The sequence below is a fragment of the Anabrus simplex genome, chromosome 1 (genome assembly GCF_040414725.1).
Source record: "Anabrus simplex isolate iqAnaSimp1 chromosome 1, ASM4041472v1, whole genome shotgun sequence".
Taxonomy (NCBI): domain Eukaryota; kingdom Metazoa; phylum Arthropoda; class Insecta; order Orthoptera; family Tettigoniidae; genus Anabrus; species Anabrus simplex.
The window spans coordinates 189,251,420-189,273,318 of NC_090265.1; the positions used below are offsets into that span (position 1 = coordinate 189,251,420).

The following is a 21,899-nucleotide window of genomic DNA, read 5'->3' on the forward strand; positions in this document are numbered from 1 at the left end:
ACCCACAGGTCTAGTCCCCACCTTTACACAAACTATCATATGGGCGCCCTTGGACACACTCTAGATTTTTGTTACAAGAGCTGGGGAAGAACAGTGCATGCAGATAAATATGGCAGCTTCTCTTCAATATCCTTCTAATTTTACCACTCCCATTTGAGTCTTGAATATATTGTAAGTAACCATCCTTTCTTTATGATCTATATGTTTATAGCATTCTTGTCCTGGCAAGTTACTCTAGTCATTTTATTTTCCTGAGTTTCTTACTTTCTGAGTTTACCATGATTGAGATTTCCAAATATTAGCATATACAGTATTGAGTAACTTATGAATGGGCAACATTTTATCGATCAATATTGAATGGCAAAATGGCAGATAGGATTTATGAGGAAATGTACCAATAATATTTTATCTAGAGTAGGACTCCTGGTGTCAATTTTCCAAGAATTTGTAGACAAGGAAGATTTTTGAATACGTTTCTTTTGAATAACAATTTTCATGGCTGAAAATAAGGTGTTTGCAAACATTTTGTACTGTAGTTCTAGGCATAATAAGCATAATAAGCTGTCAAATGACAGCGAATATCCCTAAATTTATGTAGCAACTAAGATAACCGTTTCATTGACCATATTTCTTATTTCTGATAATAAAAATACATTTTTAAAATTTGAAAAATACAAGCACAATGACAAATGCAAGTACAAGTCGCTATTTAAGGAGAACTCACCGTAACTGAAGAAATGAAGGAGTTGAGGAAAACAATTCTACTGCATGCCATTTGGGCTTTGATGGACATATCAATGGCATTCTTCTGCTTTCCTTTCTCATGATTGTAAAATACAATTTCAGTTGAAAGAGCTTCATTTCCAACAATGGATAGGATCTGCAAATAACACAATGCGGATAAAAACGCCTCTTTGGACACTGCTTTTCTATTTTATCAAATACATATATTCAAGGATAATATAATTTATTATGTTTATATATCATAAAATGTTTAAATGCATGCTTTATTTATACAACCACCAGGTTCAGTTTCATATCAAGAAACTACTAATCAATTGAAGATTCCAAGTACTAGAATGAATCTATATTTGAATGAAGTTAATGGCTGGTAAAACCATGGGGATTCAACCTATAATATACTAGATGAAGTACCTGTCACTGACAGGATAATTTCTTAGCATGTGGATGATTATATTTTTTTTTGTCCACCCCTCATGTTGTTTCCCAGATTTTAAGTATGCATTCCTCTCTCTCTGGCAGTGGCTTGTAATGATGTATTTACTTCCTTGCTCTCTGTAGCCCTCTGCAGTTTCATATTGTTTTGTATTATTTCTGATCTTTATTTGATCTCTTCCATCCGGTATAAAAGAAAGCCAAGTTGTCATCATCATACACAGTGTTCTCCCCAGGACCTTTTTACTGGGCGCACCGCCCTGTCGTTTTTACAGACCGCCGGCTAACACATAACCTAGATATGTGCTAATTACATATTGTTAATACATACTTCAGTCATTTGTTGTTCTAAATCAAAATTTAAATACTGTAAAAATGTTTATTAAATGATAAAATCTTCAATACTGTCAGCATAATTGCAACAATTGCATCGGAGTTTAAATGTCTTGCTTGACTATTACGTAGTCACAAATTTGTATAGCACACCATACCAACAGAGTGGTAAGCACCAGTGTTACACGATTACGAACGAGCAGTAGAACACTAGAACTTCTAAACATTCTGGTATGTCTTGTTTGTCATAATAACACTGAAATAGTTCAATTTTTCAGTTAAGTTTACCTGTCTGGTATTACCGTTTCTCTGAGTGAAAAAAAAATGAAATTTGATCATTTTCATTTTCCCCATCCGGCTACTCATTTCTGCCACCCAGATGATGAAAATTTCTGGAAAGAACATTGATGTAATCAATCTTACAACAGGTTTGTCCCTACAATGAATCTTATCAAATGAATCCATCTTGGGCTGTTCGGTTAGCTACTTCATAATTCATTAGACCAGTACAACAAAAGAATGTCTTCATAAATGGGTTTTTTTGTTCCCCCACGAGGATGTCTTCCAGGTATTTCTCCCTAAGTGTTCCAATTATTAAACCGCCATGTCACAATCTGCACCCCAGCCATTTTAATTTTCTTTTATTGACTTTATTGATTACCTGTTGCTTCTTGTTAACTCACTTGAATACATCTGTACTGGTAATCTAAACCCAGCCCACTGTTTCGAAACATTGTCAGCACCATATCTCAAAGGCTTCTAGTCTTTTTACGTCATCTTGAATATCCATTCAAATGTAATCTCCTCACTATTCTTGATCAGTTTCAACAGGGACGTTGTCAAATCCTGGAACTTTATGTGCAGAAATTTATTTCAGAGCAACTTCAAACTCTTCTCTGAGTATTGTTTCCTCTTCAATTCTTGTTCTTTAATAAATGCTGAATTGTATTATTATTTGCTTTACGTTGCTCCAACACAGATAGGTTTTATGGCGACAATGGGATAGGAAAGGCCTAAGAGTGGGAAGGAAGCAGCCATGGTCTTAATTAAGGCCTGGTATGAAAATTGGAAACCACGGAAAACCATCTTCGGGGCTGCGGATAGTGGAGTTCTCCCAGACGCAAGCTCACAGCTGCATGCCCCTAACCGCACAGCCAACTCGCCTGGTGATACTGAAAGTAGGTGGGGTTGTATAATTACAAGAAAGGATTAGGAGGAAAGAAAAGCACTTACAGAAAAAGTTTGTGTAGAAATTAAAACAAGTAACACCAAGAATAGAGGAATAATGAAGAAAAATGGAAGAATTTTAATAGTACAGTAGGTTAGTAGTGTAGAAGGAGTATGTGACAGAATATCAGGACAGGTATTGAAGAAAGACACATCTAGGCACAGTAACAACAGTGGCAGATAGTTAAGGAGAAGAAATTATGAAGAGGATGGAAAATAACAAAGACTGAAGACAGTAGTAGGAGTTGAATGAATTACAATAAATGTCTATGAGGTATCTAGTGAACAAAATAAGAGATGATGGAAACTATTCACTCAGAACAAAAAAACATGATCCAAAAGCAGAACTAAATTATTATATGGACTAATAAAAAGCAGGATATTTTTAAAAAGATGGAAGCCTCTCCTTCAGTGTTTATGTAGTTGTTCAGACTGTCAAATACACAAATTAGAAATTTATGAAAACACTGTAATATACCTTGAAAAGAACATTATATTAATAATAGAATGACGGTTTTGTTCTACAAGAACCTAACAAAACATTTTATAACACCACATCATCATCATCATCATCATCATCATCATTATCATCATCATCATCATCATCATCAGGCAGTGGGATGTTTATGGCAGTTTTACATTTTCCTCTATCCCACCACCATTGTTTTTCTCCTCACATGTATTCCTATCCAGGTTTCTTCTTATTATACTACATTCTTGATTGTTTTCAAATACCTTAGCCAGGAACTCTATCTTGCCCTCCCTCTTCCTATCTGGGTCTCCAGCACCTACTTCAGCATCCCTCCCTCTTCCATCCTCTTGACATGTCCAAACCATCTAAATTTATCCCTCCCCATTCTGTCGTAAACCTTTCCCAGTCTGATTTTCTTCCTGACATCATCATTTCTTACTTCATTCCTTCAATTGTCTTTCCTTATCATACTTCTTAAAAATTTCATTTCACTTGCCTGGATATTATTCCCCTGCCTTTTTGTCAGTGTCCAGGTCTCTGCTGCATACGTCAGTATCACTTCTTTACACTTCATTGGTATTTCCTTCCTCACACTCTGGTAGAACGCATTTCCCTGTTGAACCCTTTTACTGATGACCATGTCCAGCCCTGCATCAGTTTGCTACCCAAGTACTTGAAACTCTCTACAATTTCAAGGTTTTGATCCTTTATTTTTATAATTCCTTTCCCTTCCCTTTCTGCTCTCGTCAACACCATTCTCTTACTGTTTTCCATGCTGATTTTCATTCTATAATTTTCAATAATCTCACTCAACATTTTAAAATTTGTTTTTAAAGAATTTGTTTTACGTTACACCGACACAGATACTGCAGGTCTTATGGTGACAATGGGATAGGAAAGGCCTACGAGTGGAAAGGAAACAACCGTGGCCTTAATTAAGGTACAGCCCCAGTATTTGCCTGATGTGAAAAAGGGAAACCACGGAAAACCATCTTCAGGGCTGCCGAGAGTGGGGTTCGTATCCACTATCTCCCGAATGCAAGCTGACAGATACGTGACCCAAAACACGAGGCCACTTGCTCGGTACTCAACCTGTTACGTTGCCTTGTACGACTTCTCAGTTTGCTCCCAACACCACAATATCACCTGCAAACAGCATTACCTTCAGCTCCCTGTCACCATATGTTACCTTTCCTTCCTAATTTTGTCCATAACCATTTGAATAACAGTGGTGACAGCACACCTCCAAGTCACAGTCCAGTCTTATTCCAAAATCACTCTGTCCTCCCCACAAGTGTCCAGAGATAGCTGGAACAATTTTTGTACATTGCTTGCACACATTCTATCATTTGTCTTCTAAATCCTATCTGTTGCATTACTCTCCGTACCTTTGCTCTGGGTACATTATCATCAAAATGAAAATCCACAGCCTGTTTCCAGTCAATCGGCTGAGTCAGGAATGGAATGAATGAAGCCCCATCTAGCGGCAAGGATAGGGATTGTGCCAGCTGCCGAAACCTGTCGCACTCTCCTCTGGGACAATGATTAATGACTGACAGATGAAATTAAATGATATTTGAGAGTGTTGCTGGAATGAAAGATGACAAGGAAAAACCGGAGTACCCGGATAAAAACCTGTCCAGCCTCCGCTTTGTCCAGCACAAATCTCACATGGAGTGACCGGGATTTGAACCACGGGACCCAGCGGTAAGAGGCTGATGTGCTGCCACCTGAGCCACGGAGGCTCAAGTACATTATAAGCCTTTTCTAAATCAAGGAATGTCATCACCATATTCCTTCCATGTTCCCAATGTTTTTTCCATTAACTGCCTCATACTTAAGATGGGGTCTAGTGTTGAATCATCCATTTCAAATCCATATAGCTCTTTTCGAGACTATCCTTTCACTTTCCTTCTCATTCAAATACAATAAGAAGGAAGCTTCCACCAAATCAATAATTATTTATTAAATTAAAAAATAATACTACAGGACTGGTTTCGACCTTTCTAGGTCATCTTCAGCTGGTCACACAATCACATAAAACATATCATGCAATCATAAATCATCACTAGATCTAACAAAGAATGTCATACGACGATAACATGTCAAAATTATTCTCATGATTGGGAGCAATCGTCGAACTGGAACTTGGTATTCACTGTCCTTTCATGAATAACATACATAAAAAACACATTCATAAAAGTTTGGATTGTTCGTAGGCATAAGTTTTTCTGAAATTAAATGCTAGCTTTGTAAAACATGTATGGTAACACAGAGAGAAGATGTGTATTGATCACAATTTCTTAGGGCCTGTACTACGACTGTCAGATAAACAGCCAGATATGTAGGCTGCAATTTTGCAAACTAGAAGTTAAATATTTTCTTGCGTACTACCAACGGATTTTAACTACGGTATTGTAATGCGGAAGATGTAGTAATATTTTTATTGGGTTGGTAATAAGGTTACTGAAAATATAGTGAAATTTAGCGCGGTGGTATACGTGTTCCATGGTGTTTTCGTTTGTTTAGCGCTATTCCTTTTGAAATTGTATTACTAGAATCCAATATCAGACTCTTATTAAGCTATAATGTGGAAGTCCAGGTCAAAAACAGAATTAGGACTGAAATATACACATATGAAGAAATGTTAAAATTAAATAACTATATAACGAAACTGAAACTGTAATAGAAAATAAAAAGACTGAAAATGTAACCTGGATGCAAAAGTTAAGATTCAGGTTATGTATCTTTTTTGTCTAGTACTATTTACGAGGTTGTGCATTACGACGAAAGAAAAGTTTATATTTGTAATTAATGCCACTGATGCAGCGTGGGATCATTAATTTTATTATTAATTCAAAAATTGTTTGCTCATTGAATAAGTAGTTAGTTTCTTCCTTTTCAATACAACATGGGAATAGTAACTGGCAAGCATTTATCTCACTTTAGCGTAAATACTTTTGTAGCAAGTTGTTATGAAGTAAAAGAAATATAACCTCCTCCTCATTCGACGGACGAATCGCCATGAACAACGTCGTATACCTTTACTCCAAATGTGCGTCGCAAATAGATTTGGAATAGAACCCACACTTTTAACACGCACTTTAATGATTAGGAAATGTGTGCTATCACCTCTAGTACCCTACCGACTACCATTTACAAGGCAGAAAAATGTTAGTCTATTGGGACTTGAACCCATGTAAAACTGCTTATCAGCAAACTTTGCTGCCCTAACGAGCACGGCTACCCATGAAGCTTGCGATTGACTGCTTTTGTACTACTGATATACTCAGTAGCAACAACTTGCTAGCGTGCGAAATCTTTAAGAATTCTGTGATAGCTGGACAGGAAGCATGACATACTTCATAAATATATACATAAATTACATTGTAATAACTTAATTTTGCGCAGCATCATGCAGATGTAGATTCATCTTCATGAGTAGCCATCTTGATTCTTTACGGTAGCATCCCCGATAAGAGCTAAGTCCCAGATAAGAGCGTTAACAGCCTCTCCAACTTCGGCATAGCTATACTCGAGAATATTTTCCCAGATTGCACATAAACGAAAGTCGTAGTACGCGGTTTCAACCGAACTTCCAGATAAATGTCCAAACTGCCGAATAAATTTATACCGCACTTTTATCTGGCTGTCGTAGTACAGGCCCTTAGTCTTGTGGGTTGCACTTCCTTGTTTCCTGAACCTTCAGTTGTACATTGAGATAGAATCTTGTTGCTCAATGCTAATTTGCCTTAATTTTTAAAAACTAATTAGTTTTGTCCTTAAAGTCTTGAGGAATAGACATTGTTATGAACACAATGATAACTGTAGGAATAAAACATGTGTTAAAATTCAATGACCTGCATTGTAGGTATAAATTACACTATAAAATGTCAGATTCTCAAATGAGTTTTGTGTCACCATAAACACATGTGAATGCTGAAAAACAATATATGAGATTATGTTAACTAGTTGAGACTTGAGCAGAAAATGTAGACTTCTACAATGTGCACACAAAAATGTTGTGCACTGCTCCGTGTTCGTCTTGGGCTAATGTTAGTTGCTGTGAGGAGGAGGGGCGGGAGGAGTAGCTGTTGAGAGAGTAGGGGTAGAGTAGGGTGTGTCTGTAAGTGGTTCTTTGATGCATGTCAAGGTTTGTTTGTTGATTCTTTTGAGATAAGCATTTTTTAAGGAAGGAATGGCTGTGTTAAAGATTATATTTATTTTATCTGTAATTTCATTTAGATTAGAATTAGGGTTGGCATATTGATCTAAAGTAATGTAAAATTCCTCTGTTATATTGAGCAAGGGGCCCTTGGGTTTTATACTTAGGATCTGCATGTCATTTTCAATGCTTATGAATTTATGTTTGTAGTCTTCGATGTGTTGAGCTATGGAAGAAAAGTAATTATGTTTTATTGCACTGAAGTGCTCATTGTTACAGGTTATAAATTTTCTACCAGTATGTCCGATGTAGCTGGCTTCGCAGTTATTGCATTTCATACGGTACACTCCTGAATGACTGTATTTATTATTATTGTTGATCGACTTGGTGTTGTGTAGAATATTAGCATTGTTATGTATAGTTTTTTTTTTGCTAGGGGCTTTACGTCGCACCGACACAGATAGGTGTTATGGCGACGATGGGATAGGAAAGGCTTAGGAGTTGGAAGGAAGCGGCCGTGGCCTTAATTAAGGTACAGCCCCAGCATTTGCCTGGTGTGAAAATGGGAAACCACGGAAAACCATTTTCAGGGCTGCCGATAGTGGGACTCGAACCTACTATCTCCCGGATGCAAGCTCACAGCCGCGCGCCTCTACGCGCACGGCCAACTCGCCCGGTATGTACAGTTTTAGATGCTATTTTCATGTTAAGATTGGTTATAGGGTCTATATGTGTATTATTGAAGTAAAGAGTACATATTCTTTCTTGGATTTATCTGTTCTGGTTAACTTTAATTCAGGCTGATATTTTATTTTGTGGATAATTTTGGTAATCATTTTCCTCTTACATCCATTATGTTTGGCTATTTCATAAATTAGGTGTAGTTCTTTGTTTAATTCTTCTTTTGTTAGCGGTATGTTAAATGCTCTGCATTATGGCATAATATAAAGCCAATGTTTGGCAAAGATAGTATAAAAATGCGTACTGTACAAGAAAGGCATTCATATGATTTTACAAAGCACTTTTTAAGCCTCTGATTTAAATTTTCTGAAGGAAAAAGTGGGAGTCTTCTTGCACTCAGGGTCGTCTCAGATTCGGAGAAATACAGTACTTTACCTGTTGATCGCTAAGATATCAATTCTGGGTGTACTACAATTTTCTACAACACAGTGGATATCCTCACACATTTCATAGTTGTTCTCAGCCAGGGCTTGTCCTATATTGCTCCTGATCAGATGGAATCCTGTATTTTGCAAGAGTTCCCATGTTGTTAGGAGCAACGGACATATTTCAGTCTTGTTACAATGACTGCAATGGGTGCTAACATGATTCCTCCCATGGAGAACCCTCACAGGTGCTACATTACTTTGTAATTCAATGGCATCACTATTCAGTTCTTGACTAAATTCAAGCCATCTATTAGCCAATGAACATCCTTCATACAGGACTACAGCTTTACCATGAGTTATTAATTGGCATCATTTCTTATATCCCCACATTTGCAACATACCTCTTTAATCTGACAAAGAACATTAACTCTATTCAAAAGCGCACTTACTTAATATTTTTATAAACCTGGAAAATTACCGCTTTACAACACTTAAAAGTAAAGACAGACTTTCAGATGACAGTGCGCTCTCATAATATCGTATGTCTTCATTTGTTGGAACTTTAGAATTTCAATTCAGTGCTTCATTTGCAATATTTACATAAAGTGTATCATAATTCATAAGTTATGTAAAATAGGACAATACTCAGAACTTTTTACCAGAAGATCGGATTTAATTTCAAGCGTTTTGTATTTGAGTACCGGTATAAATAGTTTGGTGTGTTCACAAGGAGAAATAATAAAATTTACTTTATTTAATTTACTTAGAAAATACACTCCGAAATCACAAGTGCTAATAGAAAGGACTTTAGGATTTCTTACTTACAACATGCTTTATTATTATTTACATCAAGAAAGTCATGATGGACATAACTAACTGAAAAGAACATTATTCAGTTGTATTTTATACGATCAACATAATTTTTTCGATATTTTGTTGTTGGAATTGGGGTATATTTTCCAATAAATATCTATGATCACTACAAATCAGCGATATAATAGAGTAACTTTTCATAGATTGAATAAATGGAAGAAAGTTATAAAATCTATTTTTTCGCCTTGTGATCCTCCCTCTCTGTACCTTCTGCTAAGGACTAGGCACCCCTCAGAACAACCTCATGCTCTTTGAAATCAATTTTTCCTGGTGCAATATACTACACAGATAGAATAAAACTCATCCGCAGGCCATACTCAAACAAGAACATATGAACATTTATACTTTATGGTTGTGTAGATATAAGCCCAACTTTAATGTGCGCGCAACCCTGGCAACGCTGTAGTAGTGGTCTCTGCCCCGCTCCCTTACCGGCCTCTTACGTCGTGCTGGACTGGTCGGCCCCCAGTTCGCCACTTCCCCTGGTAGAAAGTAGGCTGCCCGCTGTCAGTGTAGAAATGAAATGGCATATGGCTTTTAGAGCCAGGAGTGACCGAGGACATGTTCGGCTCGCCAGGTGTGGGTCTACATGTTGTCATGAGGATGAAATAATTATGAAGACAACACTTACACCTAGCTCCCGTGCCAGTAGAATTAACCAATGATGGTTAAAATTCACGACCCTGCTGGGAATTGAACCCGGGACCCCTGTGACCAAGAATAAGAATAAGAATATTTATTCACCATTAATCATTTACATGAAATAGGTTTTGTCATCCAATACTACAGTATTATCTATACTATCTATATACAGTTATTAAATGTCAATATTAACAGTTTTCATTTCTAAGAATTCCTTTACGTCATAAAATGGATTTTCCAACATCCAGTTATACAGTTTTCTTTTAAAATTATTGATGGACACATCCCGTGCAGAGAATGGTAATTTATTAAAAAATATTATACTATTTACTTTATGTGAGTTACCTGTTTTCACAAGTCTATGTCTTGGGACATCAACATTACTCTTATTACGAGTATTGTGTTGATCGATGTTTTCTCTGATGGTAAATTCATTCAGATGATTTTTGACATACAATAATGAGATAACAATATATAGATTTATAACTGTTAATATTTTAAACCTGATAAAAAGGGGACAACAGTACTCAGAAGAACCAGCTTTACACATTACACGAACAAGCTTCTTCTGTATTAGCAATACATTATGGACATAAGATTAATGTCCCCACAATAGCAGCCCATATGAAATATGGGACTGGAAAAGTCCAAAATATGCCGTTCTCAAATAGTCTGCTGTTACTAATTCCCTCAATTTCCACATAAGATATGAGACCCATGATACCTTTTTACAGACATGATTGACATGTACTTCCCAGCTTAATTTGGTATCAATATGAATACCCAGTAGCTTGACTGACTGAATTTCTATATGATTGGACAATCCTAACAGAATATGTCGGGTTTTATTCTCGTTGCAGAGTAGTTTATTAGATGAAAACCATTTCACTGCAGTCCTAAGCTACGGGCTTTACGTCGCACCGACTCAGACAGGTCTTATGGCGACAATGGGATAGGAAAGGCCTAGGAATGGGAAGGAAGCGGCCGTGGCCTTAATTAAGGTACAGCCCCAGCATTCGCCTGGTGCGAAAATGGGAAACCACGAAAAACCATCTTCAGAGCTGCCGACAGTGGGATTCGAACCCACGATCTCCCGGATGCAGTCCTAAGAGCTTCTTGTGACATCTCTTGCAGATTTAATACGTCCTGATGCATGTTGATTAGTGTTGTGTCATCTGCATATGATACAACTGATTGTGACATAACATCTTGTTGTAGGTTATTAACAGCAACATTAAAGAGAAATGGGCCAAGTACAGATCCTTGTGGAATGCCTGTAATAACATCTTCCAATGTGGAATGTCTATTCCTAATTGCAACAAACTGGCAGCTGTTACTTAAATACATCTTAATTACATCCAAAATGGGACTATTTATGCCATAATACTGAAGTTTTCCCAACAAAATGTCATGATCTATACAGTCAAATGCTTTACTCACATCACATAAAACCATTTTCCTATTTTCAAAGGCTGTTAAAGTTTGATTGACAATTTCCAGAACCGCAGAGGTAGTACTTTTACCCTGTCGGAATCCATACTGATTACGAGACAACAGGGCATGATTTTCGAAGTAGTTACTAAGTTGACTATAAATAACCGATTCAATTATTTGAGATAATATGGGAACAATTTAGACTGCACGGTAATTTAGGGGAAGATGTTTTGTCACCCCTTTTGAAGACCAGAATAACTTTTGAAATTTTAAGCATATTCGGAAAAAACCCAATCTTTAAACATTTATTGATACTAAATGCTAGTGGTTCACAAATCAGATGTATTGTTTGTTTAATAATGTAACTGGACAGCCAATGACAGTCCATACTTTTAGAATTAGATAATTTTGAGACCGTCTTTATGAATTCATTTGGCGTAATGTCAAGCCATTGGAAAGTATGCCCCCCTAATTGATGTAGACCAGGCCCAATGATAGCAGATGTACCTATTGGATTAACTTTATCACCTATTTCTTTCACTGTGTTCAAAAAGTAATCATTCATAGTATCTGGATTCAGTAATATATCATGTGTATGATTAGGAGTATTCTCTTGCGCTATAATATCCCAAGCTGCCTTGCATTTGTTGGATGCACTTTCAATGTACGTTTCACATGCCAATTTCTTTTCATGTGCAAGTTTAGTTCTGTAGACCTTTTTACACCTGAGATATACTTCATCCGCATCTTTCTGCACACTCCCTTGCACCCAAGAATTTTTATAAACTCTATACAGAATTTTTTTTTTTTTTTTTCTTCTTCTAGTTGTTTTACGTCGCCCCGACACAGATAGGTCTTATGGCGACGATGGGACAGGGAAGGGCTAGGAGTGGGAAGGAGGCGGCCGTGGCCTTAATTAAGGTACAGGCCCAGGATTTGCCTAGTGTGAAAATGGGAAACCACGGAAAACCATTTTCAGGGCTGCCGACATTCGAACCTACTATCTCCCGAATACCTATACAGAATCAACATCCTTTCCCTTATTTGGGTCAATTCATCAGAATACCAGTTAAGTTTTTATTCCTAACTGTGCGCACATTATTGACCTTTACCATGGGGGAGCAAGAATGCCACAATTCAACATAAGTTTTAAAGAAAGTTTCAATAGCAATTTCAGCCTTCGCTTTGTCAGTTTGATTTTCGTATAAAAAATTCTCGTTTACTTTCTTCAATCTTTCCCTGAATAAGTTAATATAACAATCTTCCTGTGTTCTTACCCACGAAATGTCAGGCTCCCTATTTGTTGTTTTGTCTGTGCAAGACAAATTCTTCCGGCAAAAAGAAAGTACCAATGGTTCATGATCAGCAAAAGACCCTCGAACGAGCTTGACGTTATACATACTTCTTGAGAAATTGACAATAATGTTATCAATGCATGCATTATTGCGTGTGGGGGTTTTTGTTTGTACAGGTTTAATTTAATGATCTTAAAAGGTTAAGAAATATTCTTGAAGACTGTTAGTCTGATTTTGCCATTTCTATATTAAAATCACCACAGACAACTACTTTAGTATTAAACTTTAAAACTTTTCTCATAACTATTTCAAAATTCTCAAGAAATATACTTTCACACTGCCCTTTGGAGATCTATACAAACTTACAATTATCAGATTCTGATGTATTATTTTAACACAACTAAACTCTCCGTCTAATTCTGCACAGTATTTTCCTAAGTCAACCTTAACAAATTTCAAACAGTCCCTGACTAAAATTCCAGCACCCCCATTCTTCTTATTACTTCTACACATAATATCTGCCATAATATACCCACTGGGCACAAAGAATTCAACTAACCATTTAGCCATGGAGCCAGACATCAGTGTAGAAAAGAGCTATAGACACACAACACAAAATTAAATCTGTCAGAATAGTTAAAATAAAAAAAAAATTTAAAAAAAAAAAGTATGTGGAGTGCACAATTTCATGTCTTCAATGAGTTTCAATATGAAATAATTCAAATAGCAATATAAAAAATAAAACAATGACATACTGTAAGACCTCCAAAATTATGCAGTATATATCTTAGCATCCAGTACCAGTTTTAACCTATGGACCTGAAGCAGGTACCATGACAGAACACGAGGTTGAAGTTAAACTAGAACAATTTTAATTTATTTGTCTCTAACACTAATCATTTTAAAAGTATAAGAACCATCTCTTTACAGAGTTGGGAAGAAAATGCTTACCTTGTGATGAGGAGACTTGCAACTAGGTCCCAATATAGACAGATTCCTCAATCGAGCAATAATTTCAGTACATGGTTTAGTGACGGATGTTACTGCCTCCAAACCTTCCACCAGGAAGCGAGCCACTAACTGCTGTCTCAAGATCAGGCTAATGCTCAACTCGTGCATGCAAGCTTTCATTTGAAGTTGAACAGAGTTGCCAACACCACCCTGCCATACTGAACCATCATGAATGATATATTAGAATTAGTCACCACCTACATTTTATATGCACAAGCGCATACACATATACGTTTTAGCAATTAAAATTAACTGTTAATTCAGAGTAACATAGATTGTGTTTAAAGAAAAGGATGTCAATGGTTAATGGATGTCCCAGATGATGATTCCATTCTTTATGTCAATAATAAAGCAAATAGTGTAAATTTCCCACCTTAACTGAAGGTTAATATGTCAGAATACGGAGGATTGCCCCAGTAAAGCTTGGACAATTTTGACATACCTTTTGACCTAGATGATTCCGTTTTTTCAGAACCGGCTGTGCTCAATATGATAGCAACAAGCATGGACTATTATCCTACATCTCAGTCTCCACTGTAGAAGTCTTCGACGGAGTACAGGAAGAGTAATATTATCCCATACCTCCTTGCACACTTTCCAAAGACCCTCAATAGTGGGGACGTCTAGAAGAAAGCCCTCTTTTCAGGAGACCAAAGGCACAGAAATCCATCGGCAAGGCATCCAGGGATTTGACAGGGATGTCACTAAATGGTATGACATGGGCACCCGTCTCTGCTTTTTTTCTCTTGTAGTAGGTGACTGATGATTTGGCAGTATGACTCTGTGTTTTATCCATGTGGATCCAGACATTTGAAGCATTCTCACCGTACAGCCGAGGGATAACTTTGTCAAAATAGGGGCCCATGACATTCTTCTGGAAGTAGGTAGCATTGATCTTCACATTTTTCGGCACTCTGAGTATTCCGAGTTTACCCTGGATGCAATATTCAGCCACTACCATGAATCTTCTAGCAAACTTTTCTTTGTTTTCCTTGACGAAGTTCAAGTGCCTCTTTTGGCCCTTTGAGCGATAGTGAATTGCCTGGGGCTTATTGGTGTCATCCAAATAAACCACAGCTTCATCCAAGGTAACAACCGACTGCAATTTATATCCTGCTAGGTAGTTTTGGTATACTTGTGGCATTAGCGAGCTGTTCTTTAACCCTTTATAAGGCCGTGGGAATTATTTTCCCACCTCTATTTTTTGCCATTTCTGGGCGCTGGGAGTTTATTTCCCATGTATTGATGTGTGCTGCACTCTTGGGAATATCTGTGGAACTATTCTGATCTCCTTGGAATCTTTAGCTTCTTTGGAAAACATCTGAAAAGCGATATTGTGCCAGCGCAACGCCTGATGTGAACAAGATTTATGAAGTGAAAATAGGGTAAAAATCAACATTTTATAAGTCTATATACTATTTACATGAATTTTCTTTGTTTATTGTGCATTGTTCTCATTTGGTCTGAGATTATTTACTTCATTTTACCAACTGAGGAGTTCTGACATATAAATTTCTTTCACACTGTATGTGGGAATACGCTTCCCCTAGCCCACATAGGTGTCCGAAATATTTTTGATAAATTAAAAGTGTACTAACTGAACTGAAATTGTGTCCGTAGGTGGAAAATATGTTCCCACTTCTGAATGGCAAACAGCAGGCCTTGCGGAGTATGTTCCCATCTTATTACTGACCTCCTGAGCACTGGATTGTTTTTTCTGTCAAATTGTATTATTTAGCATTTATATAGCCTGTAAATAAAGTTAGTTAGAAAGGAAAGTGTTTTATTGAATACTGCCTTATAAAGGGTTAATGTGCCTTGCTTTCAAAGCACGTCCACGTGCCTAATGCCGCTTTACCAGATTCAGATCTTCTTTTATTATATGGAAGTGTACCTTTAGATGTGCTTGTGTGGTTGGCAAAGTGCCTTTGAATTGCTGGATCTCTCTACAGGGCAGCAGCCTTTACCTTCTTAATGATGTCCGGAGTCCTGAAGGGTCGAACTCTCTTCTGCGGCAGTTTCTTCAAAGTTGTTGTTTCTGGCGGAAAATCATTCTGATGTAATTTTATCACATTGCCTACAGAGGACTTACTAGTGTTGAGACCTTTCATTTTACACTCTTGTACAGTCCTCAATAATGAGAAATTAGTATCAGAAAGGCCAACAATGTAGCCTTGCCATATATCTGCGATTCGGCAGGCCATGAGGCAACAGTGGTATGATACGACTGTTTGTGGCACTTCTCTAAATGACACTGACCAGACAGAACACAAAATACGACATACAGCTGCTTCCAGAAGCGACACGTGCTCAAGTTCACGTCCTGAATTAACTGGGGCAACGCTCCGTATTATTAACATACCGTGTCTCTAACTTCAATTATGTCAGTCCCCCAGTTGAAGAATTTTCTCTTCTATTTAATTAACTGCTAGAGGATAAAGTTAAATATGAACAATTTTAACTGATTTGTCTCAAATTTTTATCAATTAAGCAGAAAACACCTTTCAGCAATTCAAATTGTTAATTCAGAGTAACATAAATACATTGTGCTTTACGTCAATAATAATCCAGTTAGTGTAAATTTTCAACTTTAACACATAAATCTAGGCATCAGACTAGCAGACCCCTAACAGAAAAGTGTGTACGGTTTCACCTGCCAAGGTATTGTAGTCTCCAGAGACACCTTAACCACAAGTGCAATCACCAGCGGGGTGCAGGAAAACCTTCTGTCTTCTACTAACAAGTAAGGACCCTTCTTTGGGATGATAAGATTATGAAGAAATCAAAATTAGTAATATTCAACAGCTACATCATACCAATCTTGACCTATGGTATCAAAATATGCACCCTCAAGAAGGGAGACTTGCCAAGACTGCAGGTATCAAAGATGAAGTTCCAGACGGCCGCTATATCCAGAAGACGAGGATGGAAATGTTAAGAAATGAGGTGATAAGCAGGACGCTGGGAAGACAGTTCTGCTAGTAGTCCAGTAACTAGAGGGGGCCAACCTCACATTTAATCAGGTAGTTCTGATTTTTTGATATGTTGTTCGGGATGGTTAGAGGGTGAAAAACCCACGATTTTGTCATCTCCACCCCTCCGCATTTCCCACCATCTTGAAAAATCAGGGAATGAATGTGGAAAGTCGCCAATGTCTATAAATGGAAGTTTGATTTATTAGGATATTGTAAGTAGAACATGCACATGAATATTGTGAAATAGTGGACCTTAATATTACAGTTGAGGTAGTTTTGGCTGAAGAGGCAGAAGAGATTCATGAATGGTGTCTTCATTTTGAGCTAATACAGCAAAATCATCGTCGCTGTCAACATTGTCCTGGTCGATCACAATTTCTGATCTGTCCAGCACAATATTTGCACAAACTGGAACAGTTCGCTCCAGCTTTTCTGCAGCCACAAGCTGCAGTATAGTCGGTGAGGCATTTGCAAGAGATTGTTTTTAGGAGTTCCGGAGGTGCTGTATCTCTTGTCATCTTTACAGCAATCAATCCTCTGCTTCATCTCACCCACCCACATTCCAAGGGATTTTTGTGATTAACCAACCACTGCATCACCTGGTGGTATGTCTGGAGTGGATAGAAGCGGGCTGGATCTGTTGTTGGTAGAAGTTTGGCCAAGTTATGCTTATTAGCAGAGCTGCTGATGAATGTCGAGTAGCGCAAATCGGTGAGGGATTGGTCGAGATCACCTCCAGATAATGCAACCAAAATGCGCTCTCCTGCTTCTGAAATTTCTGCAGTGGTGGCAGAAGTGTCATAGAATGCTTGTGCAATCTCCTACAGTAGTGGGTTTGAACGGTAACGGTTGCAAAACTTCCTTTTCCCAAATCCCATACCTCTGCAGCAAAAAGGATTTCACTGTTCTTCAGTTTACCTCAACTCCTCCCTTGATTGCATCCATCAGTTGTTGAAATGAGAATTGACATTCCTCGCATTTTTCATACAAAAAAGAATACAGTAAATATCATCCATGGCTTTATCAATGTGGATAAATGGTCTGTATCCTCGTTTAAATCCCACCACTGGTGGCCTGCACAATCTCTTCTGACAAGAACAATGATACTGAGCATCAGCTGCAATAAGATCAAAGTCTGGAAGAACCCAATCAATAATTTTCTGAATCCATTCATGTCTAAGTTTCAATACTGTCTCCAAAAAATTGTCCCTGTCACTATGCTTCTCCGCCAAGTGAGCAATATCCCGTTTGTCAACAGCTTTTTTTTTTTTTTCCTGAAGCTCATTGTAATTAGGGGGAGGATCGATTCACCACATAAAAAAGTAGTGATTTTTAAAAAGTCAAATCGGTCACTTACCGACCAATGGGGCCGTGACGTAGAACGTCCTGCTTTCTATAATTCTTGAAGTCTGCAAGATTCGATCTTTCTTTCATCACAATATTTTTTTGGGCATGCACTGTGCACTCAAATCATATCTTTCCCCTGCAGAATTTCCTAATGATCATTTTGTTGCCTATTGATACTTGCTTTCAGAAGGGCCTCAACTCCTTTTTCGTTGACCTTAACTGCTATCCCCTCTTTCAAACTCCCCTCACATATGAAGCACAAATAATGGTCAGAAGTCCCTGTTCCAGATGAAGCCATTGTACACGTCTCATTGAAATAAGAAATGATACGACAAATTGTTCATTTATGGAGGGGAAAACAAAAGGCTTTTTATTATCATTTATACACACAGATATGAGTGAGGAAGTAGATGAAAAGTAGAATGAATGAAAAAAAATGAAACAACATTTCTGGGTAACTTGGAGGGGGAAAAACAAAGAAGAAGAAAAGCTCTTTTTCCGTTGGTGATATTGGTGGTAAAAAAGCTTTTTGAGACTTGCAACTTAAAGGTAACGTACTTGAGTGTATATTTACTAAAGTAAGTTTTTCATAAAATTTAAGCAATCCAAAAGGATGGAAAAATGACAGTTTTGCTGGAATTGCAATTTTACCCCTTCTTTCCTGCTCTGTACCTCCTTTGCTATTGGTCGTGAAAACTAAGTTCATTAGTGATTCTTGTAGGAAATTTTGCCCTCTACATGAATGAATATGGAGCAAATTTGGCTACGATATACTGTGTAGGAGTTATATGCGAAACACTGGAAAAAAGTGCCGTTTTTTTCAGTGTTTTTCCAAATTAGCAGAAAAAACAGAGGGGTGGGGATGACAAAAAATTGGGTTTTTCACTCTCTAACCATCCCAAACAACATATAAAAAATCAGATCTACCTGATTTAATGTAGGGTTGGAACCCTTTTTACCCCTCTAGCGACTCGAGAATAGAGAGAAGCAGCACATCCAGGCATCCATTGTTCAGGCACAGGAGGAGGGTGGAGCCTACAGGAACAGCCTCAGTGCACTTGGAAAGAAAGATAGAAGAAAAATGCCTGGTTGGAAGACCTAGAACCTGCTGGATGGATACGGTTAAAACTGACATTGCAGTGAAGAACACTGGATGATATCACAAAGAACAAGTATTCATGAATACAGGAGTATGGAACAGGAAAATGGAACTGTAAAATCATAATGATGATGAAGAATATGAAAATATCTAATGAAAAACAACAAAAGCATTCACTGAAAGTAATCTCTGAGAAACTGTAAGGCATTTAGTTACAGTAGATAGCCTAGAAGGATGATTTTGTCAGAGATAAGTGTCTAGATGCCATGCAATCAAAGTTTATACGGATCAATAAATGACAATACTAACAACTCACGATCAAGCCTATATTTCGTACTTGTCCCCAGTGAGCCTTTACTAAAGTGCTCATTCAATTAATCAGTTAACTATTCAAACGTATAAAGAAGATTTTATTTTATTTCAGTCTCAGCTATGGCAGGGAACATCCAACCTTCAGCAGCCCAAGTCGCAATTTCTGCAGGGAGCTTGGAGCTCAGGTTTATTTGATTGCCAGCTAAGTTTAGAAGGAGGAATTTTGACATGATGTACACAAAGCAGAACAAGGAAACGATAGAACTCCAATGGTCAGACCAACGGAAAACATTAAGGAGGCCCGGCGTGAGGCTAGAGGAACTGGAAATATGTGTAAGAAGTAAGCATCACGAGCGCGATGTGCTGGACCAATGATATGATAGCGTCACTGTCATTTTGGCTAGGCATGGGTTTACGTGCGAGTGATGGCCCCAATCGAGGATACAACAGCATACGAGAGGAGGAATTAATAAATAATTAACGCGTGGGCTAGCTACCCTATTATTCGGCGAGATTCTGTGCAGGTAACATCGAGAGAAGTATTATTTACGCGAGTGCAGGTCAGAGCTTACGTTTCTTGACCGTATGGGAACTTGAACTTTGGTTTAAGACGCTCACTGCATTTCAATTATCCAGGATGTTAAACTTTTGAGAATGGCTTTTATTTTCAATTTCCAGAGGTTTCCAGATAGTCATTCAATATTTAGTAGCTTGCCGGTGTAAACAGATTTTATGAGGACATCAAATTCAGTAATTTCCAATCCAGCATTTAAATGGGAAATATTTGACCTAGTTATATTTGTTAAGAAGTTGTTCCGCGACTGAATGGGAACTGGTTTCATGGTCAGTGGAAATTACCCCGGGTGTAGTATTCTAGGAACTGGTGGGTTAATCTTGACCCAGTTTTCTACACCGTGAAAGAGGGGATGTTTTAAACAACATCCAGAAGCAGTGACGGAGACTACGAGATCATCACTTCGACGCCAGGAGGACGGAGACCCAAGGGCTGACCCAGTTCTTTACTGTAGGCACTACTTTCGATATGGCTGGCTAAAATGATGGGGTGCCAGCTGTCCCGAAGGCCGATGGCAATAAGTCAACAAAATAGATAAGTACAGAATTGTCAATGTAATTTTTGTGAGTGTGAACATGCTTTAATGTTGCAAAAGGGATAGGTTAGTTTGATATTTAATTTCAGTAAATTTAGCTTTTGTTTGGAAGGACTACGTCCTATTTAAAGTAAATGTTAGGAAGCGTGTTAATATAAATATAATTGTAACGTAAATGTGGATTGATTGCAGAAGGCTGCAGCTTGCCTTTCATTTTATTGATTTTTTTTTTTCCCGCTGAGTGGTTAGCATCATTTCTTTTACGAGTCAGTTTCTTATTTTAGCCTCATTTATTTTGATTTGTTTTGCTTTGATGTTTGAGACACAGTGCACAGCTTGGGGCTTAAATGTAAACAAGGATTCAAATGAAAGTCAAGAAGGACTAGATTAAAGTATTATTAATGGGAGCTCAAACAGTACGGAAAAAAGACATCACATTTCCTGGAATTTCTTGCATGATGTGTGAATGAGTATGTGTGAGATGGTGGTGTTTGGATCCACAAACTCTGATAGAGTCATCTTCATGACTATTTGAATATCAAGATGAGTGTAAATTAGTGTCTGATTCAAGAGTTCCTCGAACGCAGTTTCGTATTTCAAGTTCCGAATATTAGAATAAATTTTTCAGTAAAACTTTATTATTCATGCAAGTTTCTTACGTTGTGAGGATACGATATTTCAGTAACTTTCAGATGTTCAGACATGATCGATTGTTTATGTGGCAATTTCTTAGTTTCAGATTGTGATATTATTACAGAATTGGCCATTGTATTATTCATGTTTAACTTAATGAGCGCTAGTGCTTTGATTTGTGACCAGCGTGGTCTTGTTTCTTTTCATGCGAGTGAATGTTAGACGACGTCATTTTATATACCTATTCAGTTTCGGCAACTTTAGGACATGTGATATGGCTTAGTGCAATTTTGAATAAGAGGACACGTTCCTCATTTGGAAAGGCCTGCATTTTCTTGTTTGTGTGACTTGCCTCAAGTAGACTGTTGAGCAGCGTGTGTTAAGGGTTGGACCCTGTGTGTTTTTGATATTTGCTGCTTTATTTTGGAAGACTGAATCTCTGCTTTGAGTCATTCCACCATGTGTTGGCAAGGGTGATATGTTTGTGTACCGAGGAGAGTTTTATTTGAGCGGCTTATGGTTCGTGATGATTCTATTAGTTTTTTGCCCATGTCACTACGGTTGTTGCAGTAGACGAGACTTTTATATTGTGACGTTTAGTTTGGATTTTCCTTTGTGATATAACCGCACTGAGGAATATTTTTGTATCATTTAATCTTTTACGCCACCAACCTGGACCCAATGTTT

The 21,899-nt window shown here is 37.7% G+C and overlaps 1 protein-coding gene across 1 annotated transcript in view; it reads right to left on the reverse strand.

Annotated features, from left to right (window-relative positions):
• Positions 1 to 21,899, reverse strand: part of LOC136885511 (intermembrane lipid transfer protein Vps13) — a 1,358,975-nt gene that overhangs the window by 833,675 nt on the left and 503,401 nt on the right. The window contains exons 19-20 of the mRNA XM_067158109.2: positions 13,678 to 13,895; positions 725 to 880 (exon numbers count right to left, since the gene is read on the reverse strand). Of these exons, the coding sequence (XP_067014210.2) occupies positions 725 to 880; positions 13,678 to 13,895 (374 nt within the window). The remainder of the gene's footprint in view (positions 1 to 724; positions 881 to 13,677; positions 13,896 to 21,899) is intronic.